The sequence below is a fragment of the Euprymna scolopes genome, chromosome 19 (genome assembly GCF_053919585.1).
Source record: "Euprymna scolopes isolate OS-2025 chromosome 19, ASM5391958v1, whole genome shotgun sequence".
In the NCBI taxonomy this organism is placed as follows: domain Eukaryota; kingdom Metazoa; phylum Mollusca; class Cephalopoda; order Sepiida; family Sepiolidae; genus Euprymna; species Euprymna scolopes.
Genome location: NC_136500.1, coordinates 19,604,279 through 19,620,902, shown reverse-complemented (window position 1 = coordinate 19,620,902; position 16,624 = coordinate 19,604,279). Strand labels below are relative to the sequence as shown.

The window sequence follows — 16,624 nt, the reverse complement described above, 5'->3', positions numbered from 1 at the left end:
GATTCTGTCATAGCTTGGCTGTTACACCAAATCAAATTGCACTGCAAAGCCAATCCCACCTTCTCACTTTAGGTCTGATGGCTTTCCTTTCCAGAAAAAAGCGTATCTCAAACCCATTTCCATCAATTGATATTCGTCACTCAGGCATGTTTCAGACAATGCCGTAATGTCTATGTTGTACCTAGCGAGCTCTCTTGCAACAATAACTGTTCTGCACTTAGTTCTTTTACTATCTAGAACATCTAGCAAATTTCTCCCATTCCACATAGCAACAGTTAAGTTATTCTTCTCTAGATGAAATTTTGATTTTCTTGAGTTTCATATTTTTCAATTTTTTCTTGTTTCTCCTGCAAATATGCAGCAGTCACCAACTGCAGGAAGCCGACCAGCTAATAAAAAGGTAGACAATGTTTAGGTCACCTTTCAAATTCATAGGTGAGCAGTGTATCCTTAGAAAAGACTGCTCAAACACCAGATCATACAATGAAGTTGCTTCCACCCTATAAGTGATTTAGTTGACGATGTTAGATAAATCACTGGCTGCCAATGTGCAGATTTGCAGCTGTGCACTTCCAGCCCACTAAGCCTATGTACGTTGCCACTCATCTATTGTCGTAGGACTTTTAGAAATATATCTGCACATGATGATCGCAACACAACATGCTTGTGCTATACATATTCTACCCTCTCGAACCCTAGCACTGGTTGCACAGTGACAAACCGAAATATGACTGAGCAGCGGCAGGGTGTGCATGTTTTATTATCATGGAGTTTAACCTCTCCAGCAGCTGGACATATACACACACATACACACAGGCAAGCAAATATGCACATATATATATATATTTCTCACAATATAGTAATCCTTCAGAACTTGAAAGGGAGACTAGCACCTTGCCCAAGGGTAACCTGGAACTATGCAAGGCAGGAACTATGCAAGTATGAAGGTCATTTACAAAGTTTAGTATCTCACAAAGAAAGAGAAGCCATAGCTGAACATTTTTGCTGTAATAGCACAATCATCTATATAGATAAAAGACAAAGGCGGTCTCAGGGGAGGGGGTACTATTTTTTACAACTTTTTATATGCTCTCTAGATTATAATATCTATGATTTGTGAAGGAGGTCATCTCTACATCTATTTACATCGACTTTTACAAAATTCTTGCTATTCCATCTTCTCTTGTGTTTGTTCGGCTTTTTCGTATAAAAGTGAAACTAACGAAAGTGAAGGCACCCTTCCCGGCTTTCAAAATTAATCAAATGTGAAAGCAGCTTTCTGGCTTTCATACCGGGGACGTCCAGAAAGCAATTAGCTTTGATTACTGTGGGGAAAACCCCTCATATCAAACAATTGCTATTCATTTGGACACTCCCTTTTTCTAGGGCGCTGGTTTTCCCCAACATCATGGTGAAATAAATACGGCAGGTTGAAAGCTGAAAACTTAACTGGCCTACAGCCAAACTTAAGTGCGTGATTTTATGTCTGCTTTCTGCTTCTTACCGCATTTAGATTAACATTGCTAAATTTTAATGTTTTTCACTTCCTCTCCGCTCTTGGCACAGTGGTAAAATCTCACTTTTTTTCACTTTGTTTTTCACCTCCTCAAGGCTACAGGTTCGAGCCTGCCTGTCTACTAACACTGTTTTTTTTTTCATGTTTACCACTTTTTTTTTTCTCTACACACGCACCTACAAACACTCCGGCAACGCTGGGCACCCACACTAGTCTATTATATAAATCTTAAGTGTCTGTTTAAATGTATGTATGTTTGTATGTCTGCCTAAAACTTTTCTCAACGGCATCGAATCGGGTCGAAACCAGTACCATTTGAAAGGGCGATGTCTTGGTCGAATAATATGTTAAGATTGGAAAAAACGGTCAATTATTTCCTATAGAAATAGACGTTCGTGATGAGAGAGGGTAGCAAAAAATCGTTCCTTCATGACAATACACTTGGTTGAACGTTATTTCTTGAATTAGTTTAAATAGAAAAAAAACAATGTTACTTCGCTGACACGATTGTAGAGTACCGGTTATAGTGATAGCATCGTTGACTTAATGTTGCATGTTCACGCTGACATATCGGACATTTTGTTTTTTTTTATTTTTAAAGTGTAAATATTTAAACGATTATTTATGCCATTTTTCATTCGTTTATTCTTTTTTTTCATTCGCTTTATTTTTTCATTCATTTATTCTTTATTTTTTCATTCATTTATTCTTTATTTTTTCATTCATTTATTCTTTATTTTTTCATTCATTTATTCTTTATTTTTTCATTCATTTATTCTTTATTTTTCATTCGTTTATTCTTTATTTTTCATTCATTTATTCTTTATTTTTCCTTTTTTAAAATTTTTCCATCATGTAAGCTGTTTTTTTTCTTTTCTTTTTGTTTTTCCGATTTTTTTTAAGAAGTTTTAACATTTAAACAGGGTTATTTATGCCATTTTTTTTTGTTCACTTGTTCTTTATTTTCCCTTTTATTATTGTTTTGCTTTACCCCCCACCCACACACACACACCTCACCACACCCGATCCGCCTACTGTTGTTTTGACCCCCACTACTACCACTTTTTTAACACTTCTCTCCACCCAGACTTCTTACTGTTACTTTAACTCATCGACACATCTCCACACTCGGGCAACGCTGGATACCCCCATTAGTCTAATATATAAAAGCGAAAATGTGTGTGTGTCTGTATGTCCGACAAAAACTTTTGACAAGCGATGGATCCTCACGAGATCGGTATCATTTTAAAGCTTGACCCTTCAGAAGATAAATATAAAAGAAATTGGCCAAAAACATTAATTCCTTCATCCTAAACTGGATATTTTCTACAAGGAGGGGGGGGGGTCTGTTTTTTTTTGCATCGCCATTTTTCCAAGTCATCGTATCGGTTGGATTGACTTTGCTTAATTAGAACGTTCCGAACTTCTGGGTGCGAGCCTGCCTACTATAACTTTTTTTTTAACACCTATGCCTACTGTTGTTTTGATTCTCCCCTCCCTGCTACTACCATTTTTTTTTTTTTACACCACTCCGGGGTTCCTTACTAAACCACCTACATACACCCAGGCATCCCCGCTACTGTTGTTTTTATCCACCCACCCACCCTCCCACCTGAGAGTCCTTACTACACCACCTAAACACGCAGGCAACACTGGCCACCCCCACTAGTTTATTAGAAAACTAGAAAAGCTAATTCAGATTTCTGTCTTAATTTTTATGCAGATTTGCAAAAATCTAAAAAAAAGAAAATGGACGCAATAGAACTGAGCTAGCATAAAATATCTACAAAAGAAAGGAATGAGGTACAGATCATTTTTGATGATTCTCTTTCCCAACTGTGAAGAAATCTTTTTCTCTTCTTCATCCAGTTTTGAGATTGAGAGTGCTGTTAGTATATCACACTGCATGGTTGACAACACCAGGCAATGTTTCAAGTCTGTTCTTCGTGCATTCATTGTTAATTTCCTCCACCATGTTTTTCATGATGGACATCTTACTGTCCAGCAGAGAGATAATCTCTAGCATTCGTTCTGGTTTGATCTATACTGTTTTCACTGAGATATCATAGACAAGCAGGCTATCCGCAAGATGGTTGGTTCTCAAGAATGCTGATGCCATAACTAAAAAGTATTAATATTTCCATTGCAGTCTAGTAACTGGAGATGAGTCATCTGTTCATTATTTCGAACCTAGATGTAATATGGGGCAGCAAAATTCCACCCCGACACTGTAGAAATCTCTAGATACAAGAAAGTTTCTACTCAAATAGTTTCTTCCCTCAAACTGCTAGACTTTGGAATTCTCTCCCAGGTCCCTGCTTTTCTGACTGTACTGACATGCAGCTCAATGTAATTTAAACAGTCATCTTGTTGCTCAACTCCCTATATAGTTGTAAAGTGCTGGCAAGACAATATATATTTGAAAGCACACCGGTTGTTGTGAATGTCTTGTTTAAGTAGCCTGCTCTTACCTTTCATGCAAGCGGGCGAGTCTACTTCTATGGGGGTGTGACACCAAGATCACTCTGGTCTTGTAACTGGGCGTTTTGGGTTTGATTCCACCTCTACATGCCCTCCCCCTTTCGAGGCCACAAGATACTCGCGTTGTGGTCCAATGATTTGAGGCTCTGGAGTAGTCGTGCGACATGCCCCATGTCTGTGGAAATAGATTCCTGGGTGGTCGTGTCACCCTTCTGCTATGACACACCGGTTGATCTTCCTCAATCTCCATCATCCCAGAGGATGCTGTGTCATCCAATTCCATCTGCTCTGGTAGAATGTCGGATATTTTGGGCTGGTGTTGATCCGTACACATGGGGGACCATTGTCCCGGTATTTCAGGCTCTGTTAGGTTGTCTAAGGTATCCTTCATTCCTGGTGGCTCCTCAGATATCGGCTGTCACGTGCGTTCAAGGAGGTAAGTAAAAAATGTAACAAGTGTATCGCAGAATACCCCAGTAATATCTTCCATTTATTCTCGAAAATAAATAAATTTAAATATATTTCACCTGTGTTTTCCAATTCTTGCTACCATACACAAAAATACAACAGGGTTAGGGTTAAAGTTACTGCTGAAAGGGAACTCTAGGTCCCCGTTTTACTCTCAGTAAATGGTTAGATGTTATTTGATTTGCAAATGAATCTCAAATTGTTTCAGTGATTTGTTTTTAATTTGTACTATTTTGTGTCTTCTGTTTTTAACATAATTGTAAAATTTAAGGTTTGCCATAATTATATAATTTTAACTTAAATCTTATTGCAAATTTTTCCTAAAAGTTGAAGATAAAATGATTTGATTTTGAATTTAAAAATTTATAGGTGTTGGTTTAAACAAGTTTCTGTAACAGGAGGCAATCTTGACGTCAGTTCTGAGGTTTGTTCGTCTCCAACATCAACATCTGCTAAGATGTCTAGCTTCACTGCAGGAAGTTACTCCCAACTTGTTATTATGGCTGTGACAGAAGATTGGGAGGTGAGTAACCATGATGGACATTTAAATATATGGAAATTTCTATTTGCATAATGTAATCTTTTTCTTTTATTTATTTTCTTTGCACCAAATATAGATTCAGCACCCCAAATAGTTTAGTAGTTGAAAAGGTTTAGCATTGCACTATAAGTCCCTTAAATGCAGTGCCATAAAAGATATCTATAGCTGGAAAAATGGTTGGATCATTCTACCACTCCAGCAGATATTTGCCTGCCAGTGCAATCTACTGCCTGTATAAGAGTCAAGTGCATCTTGGGATGGAGTACTGTTGCCAAATCTGAGCAGGAGCTGCTTGGAGCAATCTGTCCTAGCTTGACAAAGTGCAAGATTTGCTTAGAAACCTGATGGATGATACCATTTTCTCTGCAACCTTTTTCTCACAGAAGAGACATTGCGAGCCTATCTCTGTTCTATTGCTATTTTCATGGCAAGTGCTTTTCTGAGCTTCAATCTATGGCTCCCCCCTTGTCAAACTTTAACAAAAACACACTCCTCTAACAACAACCACTATCAATTATTTCCCCCACTCTCTATCTGTGCCTAAGTCTAAATGCAGATTCCATGAACAAAGCTTCTTTTTTAGAACTGCCCTCCTGTGTAACTCTGTTCTGCTAGCCTGCTTTTCAGCTGATTATTATATGGTCACCTTCAAGTTCAATGTAAACAAGTTCCTGTTGAGCCATCACCTTAAATAATCAAATTATACCCAAATTTTCACCACTAACAATTACTGTTGTTATGACTCGGCTATCTCCACTGGGGACTGTAGAGATGATAGAATCACAACAATAATAAAAAAATAATTTTTCCCAGGATTAAAAAAGAAATAAATACGGGAAGGAATTATCCAAATTCTTCAGAGACAACGGTAAAACACAAGACAGAAAAGCACAATCAAAATAACAAGCAAAAGGCTGATGGGAATTATGAATGAAAGTTTATTTATAACAACACAAAAACAAAAATATGTAAAAAAAAAAAAAAATGCCATTATTTTGATAGTTTAAAATGTATTGCATGAAAGAAAATGTCTTTATCAAGAGAGAATGTTCAAGTTAAATGCCAGACCTAAATACAACATTTTCGCACTGGTCATTATCGTCTGCTCAGTTCAAAACAAAAAGAGTAAGGGAGAGAGAAAGAGAGAGATTTTGTTTCACTCACTGTCTTAGTGTCTTTACTTCTTTCTTCTTCTTATCCGATTTCCTTCCGAAAAACTGGCCCCCAAAATATCTTAAGTAGACGCCTTTTCAATATTCATTGAATTCTTTTCCGTCTTATCCAGCTTCCTTTTGCAAAAACTTATTCCAAATACATCAAGTGGACTCCTTTCCAATGTTTATTAAGCACGTCGTCCTCGGCTTTATCAACCGCAATGCTATATTACTACTAATATTACAACTGTTCACAGTGTCGCCATTGAATACTGCTTCGCTCGGTAGCGAGGGGCAGACTCTGTTTTTTTTGTCTTTCGTAAGCGCGCAGGTTAAAACCCCCCCTCTCTCCATATATATATTTTCACCTCCCCCTCTCTATACAACCTGCCAGCATTCGCTAGCTAGTTTTTCTTTTTTCTTTCTTTCTCCTCTACTGTCAGCGCTCGTTCGTTAGCTATTCTCTTTCTTTTCTTCTTTTGTCCACTCTCTATATATCTCTTCACATCCTCTCTCGTTGTGATTATTTTTTGACTGAGCGCAGACGACAACAAAATTGATGAAAATAAAAAAAAACCAAACAAACTCTTATTTTCTCTCGATTTCGAACAACATATAAAAAAATTATTAATTACATTTTTTTTACTAAAAATGTAACATTGTGCTGTTGTCTCAATGACAATCACTCATTAATCCTTCAAGTGGCCTTCGGGCCTTGATAAGTAGCGACTCCCAGTGATTATCTTGCAAAAAAAAAAATATGTGTGATACTATGGATGCCCCCCCCCCCCAATGCAGTGTTCAAGTGACTTCTAAAAAAATAGTTGTTGGAAATAAATGATCTAGGACAATAGAAGAAAGTAATTCACAAAGAAACACAAAGGCAATCAGAAATGGGATGGGTAATCAGTTGGAAATGACTGATAGGCCGAGTCATTTTCACTCATCAATCACTTTGCGAAGAAAACAATCCAGAGTAAATAAATTGAGAAGTCAACAGTTTCCAGTTTAGTACAGCTGATGACAGATCGAAAGAGCTTTAGACGACCCAAGATGAACTGACTTCAATTGACTGACAATGATGACCTCGACAGATAACCAAGGTATGTATATTAGCGTTTGGAGGGTCATTTTTCACAATTGTATCACACACACTCACACATGTACAACTGATATCTTGTGAATATGCGTTGTTCTGTTTTATTTTTATACTTGTAAGCCGATGCTTGCCCTTGGTAGTCACCAATATGAGAGATAATGATACGGCCAGAATGAGAAGAAGAATGGAAGATGAAGCAGAGAAAAATTATGACACACAGTCGGTGATTGTTATTGAGGGAGATGCATATGGCTTTACATATGTATAGAGTGTCGTCAAACTGCTATGCAGCTCTAGTTCACACGCAGTACACACATGAACACAATCCCAAACACTTTCAGTTTGAGACAAATACAGTTATCGCCCCTTATTTGGAACAATTACATGTTTCAGCCCAGAGGCAGCGATATCGACTTCCGTTTCTCTCTCTCCCACTCCTGGGATGATAAGCTGAACGGACGTGTTAAAAACACACTCCTACTGACCTTCTTGTAAGAATGTATTGTATCAGTTATAATAAATAATAGTCATAATAAATTCACATGGTTTGTAAGTTAGTCAAGTTAGTGAGCGTTGTTTTTTTTATTTGTTCTTCATCTATAAATGTTACTTTTTCGACATGATAGACAACATTAAACAACTTCGCTATATAAAACAGTTTTTCATTGAAAAATTTCCCCAAACATAATAATTCAATCAAAGTAAACAAATAAAAAAAACTGCCAGAACATAATAATTCAACCAAAGTAAAAATAAAAAAAAATTGCCAGAACATAATAATTCAACCAAAGTAAAAAATTTTAAAAATTGCCAGAACATAATAATTCAACCAAAGTAAAAAAAAATTTTAAATTGCCAGAACATAATAATTCAACCAAAGTAAAAAAATTTAAAAAATTGCCAGAACATAATAATTCAACCAAAGTAAAAAATAAAAAAAATTGCCAGAACATAATAATTCAACCAAAGTAAAAAATAAAAAAAACTGCCAGAACATAATAATTCAACCAAAATAAAAAAAAAATAAAAATGACCAGACTATAATAATTCCACTAAAGTAAAAAATAAAAAAAAATTGCCAGAACATAATTCAACTAAAGTAAAAAAATAAATCAATTTGCCAGAACATAATAATTCAACCAAAATAAAAAATTTAAAAAAGATTCAACCAAAGTAAACAATTAACAATTTTCAGAACATAATAATTCAACCAAATTAAAAAATAAAAAATTTGCCAGAAATGAGAATAATTATTTTAAAGTGAATTTGAGTTTTTCCAATACTCACCTTTCCCAATGTTATGAATGGCTTTCTAAAATCTTGTGAAAGTTTGAATTATTTGGAATTATCTTGTCCTGGGAAATGGCATTGAGAGCGTGATCATTATTGAAGCATAAAATTTGATATTCTTTCTTTTAAAATAAAACTACTTTATCAATTTACGTGATTTTTAGTGTACAATATTTTCTCTCTGTCATAGAAACATACATTATAAAGATATTTTGATGCAATTACACTATAATAGCAAAATTCGAAATTTTTTTTATAATAAATTTCAAGGCAAACCAATGGTCGCTACTTCTTTGTCATGTCACAGTAATTAACATATCCAAAAATTATGAAAAACAATGAAGTAGAAAAAAAATTATTAAAGAAAACATTTTTTTGGTGAAAATTAGCGAAAATAAAGTGTTTGGCTAAAGAAATACTGCAGTGGAGTGGAGGAGAAATCCTTCATGACTGATATATTTTTTAGATACTCTTGCATAATTTGACCCAGATTCTCGGGAATTCCTGTCAAGCATGGATCAGGTGAGACCGGCAATCATCAGTTTCAGCCAAGCGTTGTTCAAATGTTGAAACGCTAAATCAAGTTTTTATTTTTTATTTACATCAAGGATTTTCTTTCTTTTTTTTTTTCTTTTTTTTTTTTTTTGTGACCGTACCAAATCAAGAGGATGTTGGAAGGAAGCAAAACAGTAAAACAAGCAAGAATGTGGAGCAAACGAGAGCTTCTGGGTATGTAAATTTATGTGGAGACAAAAATTCGGAAATGATCCTTTTGTCTCTATCATAAATCACATTTCCAAAAGCTACCTGGTTCTTGGGGAGCTTCCTTCTGTTGTATTGTCTATTTATAAAAGATTGAGTGTTTGATTATCTTATCAGAGTTAATGTCGTTGTGTGTGTGATCGTCCAGTGGTCTTTCTATTACATATGTTCATATGCTGTTAAGTGTGAATATGTGTGTGACATGTCATGTATTTTCATACCTTCTGCGATTTTGTTGGTCAATCTGGAACATCTCGTCTGGGAGGGAGACTGGTACCTGTTTTTTTGGGGACGAAGATTTATTTCACTCCAAGACAAGAAATTGGTTCTATAGTTTTTCTATTCACCTTCCAGTTCGATCACAGAAGATTGGAAAGTGAATTTGGCCTGTGTTGTTTCTTCTCCTAGGTCTTATTTCTACCACGTCAGCGTTCATCCCCCCCCCCACCAGCGAAGGGGAGGAGACAACGGTGAAGCCGTCCGCTCTCTTCTAAGTCCCAACCAAATCTCCTCGATTCAGCTAATCTGATCACATGACTCACACGCAATCAAATCAGCTGATCTTGACTTCCGGTCAACGTGTCTACACTATAACTCACACTTTCCCCCCCCCCTCTCTCTCTCTCTCTATCCATTCTCTAACACTTCCATTTCCTTTTATCGAAATAAAGGATTCCTAAGGAAATATCCTCATCTCGTGAAATTTCTTCTCCCGGCAATCAACAGCTGTAAAAAAAAATATATATATTTATTTATATATATATATATATATATATATATATATATATTAAGTTTTCTAAACTAAATTTTTTCCTGTACTTTCATCTAACAATTTACGCTTTTCGTAAACATATTTTTAAATATTTTCTTTAAAAAAATATATATATAAAAAAATTCTGTGGGCCCCCCCCCCCAAATTGACTGAACAAAACGTCTTAAAAAAAAAAAATCTTGTACTTACACCTAACAATTTATGGTTTAAAAAAAAGTAAAACTTTCATCTTTTCTTGAAGAAAAAAAAAAAAAACTTTTTGTTGATAAATATTTTGCAAAAAAAAAAAAATAAAATAAAATAAAAATATTTTCAGTCCTTTAAAGGTTCGCTATTTTTGATTATTTATATTTTTTTTTTTTTGAATTAGTCTGCATCTGTTACAATTGCTTGGCTTAAACCAATGATTGCCGGCCTCGCCCGATCCATACTTTAGGGAAATTCCAAGAATCCGGGTCAGATTATGCAAGAGTACCATTTTTTTTATTTTTGTTACTAACCAGAGTACCCCTTTTTGGGGAGCTGATTTCCCCCCACATTAAAAACTGATATTGTGTCTAACTCTGCTTCTTGGGGAGATGGATAAACACAAAAAAAAAAGAAAAAAAAACACTGCTGAGTTCCAAGAGGAGATAAATAGCGTGTAACTATCGCCAATTCCTGATAATTTTTAATAAATTAACGATCATAAATACTTGCATTGTTTTTAGTATAACTGAGTTACTTTCTTTGTTATTATGCCATGTGTTCCCAAAAGAAATATGGCAAGGGTTTTTTTATGATATAGATAAGAAAACTCATTATATTTTTAAAATAATGCGGTAATATTTAAGTACTTCTGACATGCCTATTAAGTAGATATCATTGCTTTTTAGTTGAAATTAACACAAAAAGTCAATAGATATTTTTTTTTTATCAATTTTTTTGGTTTCCCGAATTTTACCTATATTAGTATAGTTGCATCGATGTTTTTTTCTTGGATATAGGAGTCACGGACTTGTACCAATAATAATAGTGTTGCTTGCAAGCAGTTAACATGATTTTTTAATTTTTTTTTTTTTTTTTTTTTTTGCTAGGTCTCTATTTGGAGATCATTTGATCCTATTCTCCGATGTTGCCTTTTTAACATCCGAAATATTTACGTAACTGAAATTTGCATGAGCGATGCAAAATTTGGTTTGGTTGTTCGTGACGGACGTGCTTTCATTGGCAGTTGGGAAAATACAAAGATTATTAAAAAAAAGAGTAAGTCTGTTCTTTCTGGTTTGCCATTCTGAGATGTACCCATAGATTTTTCACATCGTTAGGATATCAGAAGAGTAAAAAAAAAAAACGAATTTTCCATGGTTGCATATTTGAAACAAAATTTTGTATTTCATAAAGATTTTTTTGTTCTTATTTTATATCTTTCTAATTTTGCTAAAATTTGCTAAGAATAAACATAACCCAGTCATTTTTTTTTAAATATTTATTTTTATCTCTATTTTATGTAAAGTTAGATATGTGTATATGTTTATATATTTGTATGCATAAGATTCATGACTAAACTAATTAACCAATTATAATTTTGGAACACCGCTGTTAGGTATAAAGGTGGATAATGTAGGCTATATTTTATTTTGTTTCATGAAAAAGGGGTGGAAAATTCAGATCTCTCTGATTTTTACTTTTTTTGTGTGAAACTTTAACAAACGCTATTAGACAGCAATTAATAAATATTCACCAAATTTCAGTTTCTTTGAAGGCTTTTTAACGGGGTTTTAAGGGGCATTATATGAGTAAAACTTCCCATTTGAAAATTTCAATATTTTAGATTTGCATTGAATTTTGTACACAGTCATTAAGTCCCAATCAAGCAAGATTTCCTAAATTTCAATTTCTCCTTAAGACTTCTTAAATTCAAACCTAAAGTTTTAAATATTTGCTAGAATCAAAATCATGTAATGGATTTTTATCAAAATTGGAATGAGGATTCTAAGCATAAGTTTAGTACCATTATACTTTGATTTTTAATCTTCATAAGAGGACATAGAAATGCTGCAAAATTGTTCTGTTCTGAGAATTGATTTTTAAACTAATAAATCTGACCAATCATTAATTTGTATGGATGGAACTGCATATTCTTCTGATTGTCGATTAGACAATCCCAATGCCAAAAAATGTTTGCAAGCTGAACATGTAGGAGACTGAGTAACTGCCTGGTGTTCGAGTCCTTTGAGGTCTTCCAGTGGCTTTCTTTTAAGTGGCAAACCTGTACCTCTGAAATTTGCAACCTATAGCCATATTGATTTTCTATCTGGAACAGCAACTAGTAATGTGTTGGAATTGGAAATTTAAGACAGAATCAATAATTGTATCAAATCAAGAAAAAAATTTGGAATTGTCCCATCACTAATAAATCTATATATACTAGCAAGAAGACTCGACGTTGCCCAGGATTGAATGATGATCAACAAATATTTCACACTCCTATATTTTTATTGTCATGGAAATCCATGAAATCGCCTGGGAGGAAGCTTCATATGCCTCTATGCAGTAAGTTCGTCCAAAATATATGTTCTACATTGCATTCTAGGGAACCTACTGTTTCTTTTATAAAATTTTTTTATATAAACTTCTTTCTAGTTAACGAAAAAAAACATTAAGAAATTTACTTGTGGGGTTTGAACCTACAGGCCATGTCATGCCAAAAAAAAAAAAAAGCAACACACTATCAACTTACTCACAGTAGAATTTTCATGGCCTGTTGTTCTATCATTATTGCTAAACAGCGACATGGAAAAAATGGCTTTACCGATGATAGATAAATTAACGGTTTCGATTATCGGTAATTATTGGGGGTATTCTGAAACAAGACTTAAGATCACTCCCAAACTTATACACTAAAGTTCTGTTAATTTTGAAGAAAATCTGTTCTGTTTCAGAGTCTATAAGATAAGATAAAAACTCTCACATGCACACACACACACACACACATCTATATAATTGTAGATATATATATCTATGCAATTAGGTTATCAAAGAGTATATTTTTAGCAAAAACTTATATTATCTTATATATTAAACTAGCGGGGGTACCCGGCGTTGCCCGAGTGTTTGTTTCCGGGACGGGGGGGGGGGGGTTAAAAATGTTATGGTAGGTAAGTAGGAAGGATCAAACCCGGAGTCATGAGTAAAAGTAGGAAAATAAAGTGTGAAAAAAAACAAAAAAAAAACATCTGCAACGTTAACAGTTCGGCCACCAAGAAAAGTCCATTCCAGTTGTTTAGGAAAAAAAAAAAAACGACTACGGTAGGTCGGCACGAACGTGAAAATATAATGTGAATTGTCCAGCACGCTAACCACTACGCCACAGAGCACTGCAACTTAGTTTAGTGATTTTAAATAACTTCACATGAAAGAACTACGAAGCCAAACCGGTGTTCTCTTCTCAACTGTTCCTTGTGAACGATCCCCAAACGGTGTTAAGTGGTGGCAGGGGGAGGAGGAATTTATTAGAGAGAAAATATTTTACCACTTCCATTGATCTTAACCGATTTTGGCCGTGACTTCTCAGCAGAAAAAGTATAGAAATCTAAGATTATCGAGGAATTTGAGAAATAATAAGCCTATAACACACCTCAGATATTGTTCTGCCGTTTGTGCATATTATATTTGCATGAAATATCTTGATTTTTAATCCTATTAAGGTCAAAATCCGACAGGAAAAAATGAGTTCATTTTATTTATATAGAGATAAAAGATAAATATTAAAAGTTATGGATAACTTCATTATAACATCAGAAGAATGAGGAAAAGTAATAGAGATAAATTTCTGATGAGAAGCATTTTGCTTTGAAATGCCATGGCCTAAAGAAGTTTCATTTTTTTTCTTTCTCTTTTACTTTTCTTTATTGTTCTGATGTTATAATAAAGTTACATGTAACTCTTATAATTCATCTTATATTTATTTATTATTAAACTAAAGCTGAGTTAACCAACGTTTGTTTCAATGAGAGTTTGATACTTCTTTACTGTTAGTCACGGGCGAAAATCGCATTTACATTAAAAAGCACTTGGATTTCCTTACTTGTCACGAAAAAAAAAAAATGATTGGACAAAATATTAATTTTTTTTTTTTTTTTTTTTTTCACAAAGGCGTCAAGCAAAAATCAATTTTATAATGAATTACAGTTTTATGGTATTACATTGTTCATTTTTACTTGCATTAATGAAAGACTGGCTTGCCTCTCCTACTTTATGGCAACTTTGATACTCTTACCAATGGCAGATCAAGAAAATATGTTTATTTTTAATGTAAAGTTCTAGGCAATCTTCTACTCCAACATTTTTTTCTAATTTCTTGTGAGGATACTTATTTCAGCATGACATGTAAGGACATTGAAGTGTATTCACTTGAAATACTAATTGTGACTAATAATCAAGAAGCACTAACGTTTTTTTTTATATATATTTTAATTGCACAAAATACATGTTAAAGAATTCTTTAGTTTTGGGCTTGAGTTATGTTTGAAAAAAAAAAATCTGTTTTAATTGTTCTAATGAGCTGTAGTTTGAAATTAACTCATCAAGTGATCCATCTATTATAAAATTTCTGTCTGTCACGTCTACAAGCACACACTCTATTACTCTCACTTCCATGACTCTCTCTCTGTATTTCTCTCTGTTGATATTGATTTAAAAAAGTGTTTCTTCAACAAATTTTTATCAATAACTTTCTTAGCTTTTGTAATTAAACTAATTTACTTTTCAAGAAGTTAATGTATAATTTTTTTACAACTATAGTTTTAACTATGTTTAGTAAAAGAAGTTAATGTAGTTTGCTTGAAGTATTGTTTAATGTGTAAGATAATTTGTAGAAGGCGATACAATGCAGAGGTGTAGCGGATTTACACAAACCGAAGCAAATGAAGACATATAACGGTGGAATGAGTTTTGTAGATTCATCTTTTATTAATTTATTAAAGTGAGAATATGTGTGTGAGGACACTTCTCATCCTAATATACTCAACAAATCTTTGATCGACAGACTTGAAATTTGGTATATAGGATATTCAGACATGTGGAAAACTTTTTAATCCATTTTTATCGTGGAAAAAAGGGTTGCTGCGGGGTCAAAATTGAAACATTGGTATATGGGAGTGATTGGATTGTTATTTCTTTGTTAACTGTTTCATATATGCACGTGCACAGCCATGAAACATGACAGCTTCTTTATGTTAAGAATAAGTAGGTTGGAAAACACTTTGTAAAGTTTGTGTCATGTTGGTTTAATGGTTATCGTACTTGACTTGCTGTCTTTAGGTTTTGGTTTCAATCTCGGTTCGAGTATTATTTTTACTTACAAAAATGAACTTTTAGAAAAAAATATAATAATCACGTGCATATGTTTCAGCTTCTGTACGAATTAAAATATAATATTTATGCATATTTTATAACTGAGCAATGCCGGGCAACCTGTTCGTACAATATATGTGTGTGTGTGTGTTAAAAAATATTATAGTTATATATTATATATATATATATAATATAACTATATATATATTATAGTTATAAAGACCCCCCTTTAAGAAATTGAAGTAGATCCCTATTTAAGGAATTGAAAAAAAATGGTCAACTTTTGTGAAAATGCATCATTCCAACTTCCTGACTGTCAACTGCGAACTGGAATGGCATTTAAAGGGATTTAATTTTCTTCCATTCATGTGTTAATTGCTGGTTGCCTGAAGGAAAGACACTAGCCTATGAAGCTAAGGGTGACTTTATAACTGGGTTCAAATCTCCCAACTACCATAAGCATGAAACACTAGTGTCTATAAGCAAAAAATTTTCTTAATATTTATTTTAAAAATATTATAGTTATATGTATATGTTTTCTTTTTCATACTCTTATCACATCATATGTCAGTTTAGTCTGATGGAAGTTACATATGATATGATATTTCAGGAACATTACCTTCGTCAGATGTGTGTTCACTTTATTTCAACTATGCATATGGAAGCAGTTGTAAACGAGAACTATTTGACAGAAGTTTATATGGATTTTGAAATTAAACATTGTACTTTTTATTTTTCTTTAATAATACTACAACTTTATCTGGTTTGGATGAGTTATTTCCTTTTAATTAAGTAAATGTATATTGGCAGTGTTAGGGTTATTTCAACAGAAAGAGAAGCCAACTTGATGAAATAGCATATTTACTGAGGCAAGCAATATTCGGTTTTGAAACTCTTCAGAAGTAAACAGTATTACTTAAATTGAAGATCCCAGCAAAAATTTCAGTCAAAATATAAGAATATTCGTAAACTAATTTTTAAAGAAATAACTAATGCTAAAAGTAGATTTTTTTTTTTTTGATGTAATAAATAAACAATTCTGGAACCAGTGACAAGGCAAAACAGTACCTTCACTTTTTTTATTCAGTATTTTTAATTTGAAGCGATTTATTGAAATAAAATATAAAAAAGGACATTATTGAAAAGTATATAATTTCATAAACATATATTTATTATAAAACTAGCTGTACCCGGCCACGCATTG

The 16,624-nt window shown here is 33.6% G+C and overlaps 1 protein-coding gene across 1 annotated transcript in view; it reads left to right on the top strand.

Moving 5' to 3' along the window:
- Positions 1–16,624, top strand: part of LOC145303471 (inhibitor of Bruton tyrosine kinase-like) — a 147,890-nt gene that overhangs the window by 60,367 nt on the left and 70,899 nt on the right. Inside the window, exons 9-10 of the mRNA XM_080144819.1 lie at positions 4,835–4,988; positions 11,160–11,328. Of these exons, the coding sequence (XP_080000945.1) occupies positions 4,835–4,988; positions 11,160–11,328 (323 nt within the window). The remainder of the gene's footprint in view (positions 1–4,834; positions 4,989–11,159; positions 11,329–16,624) is intronic.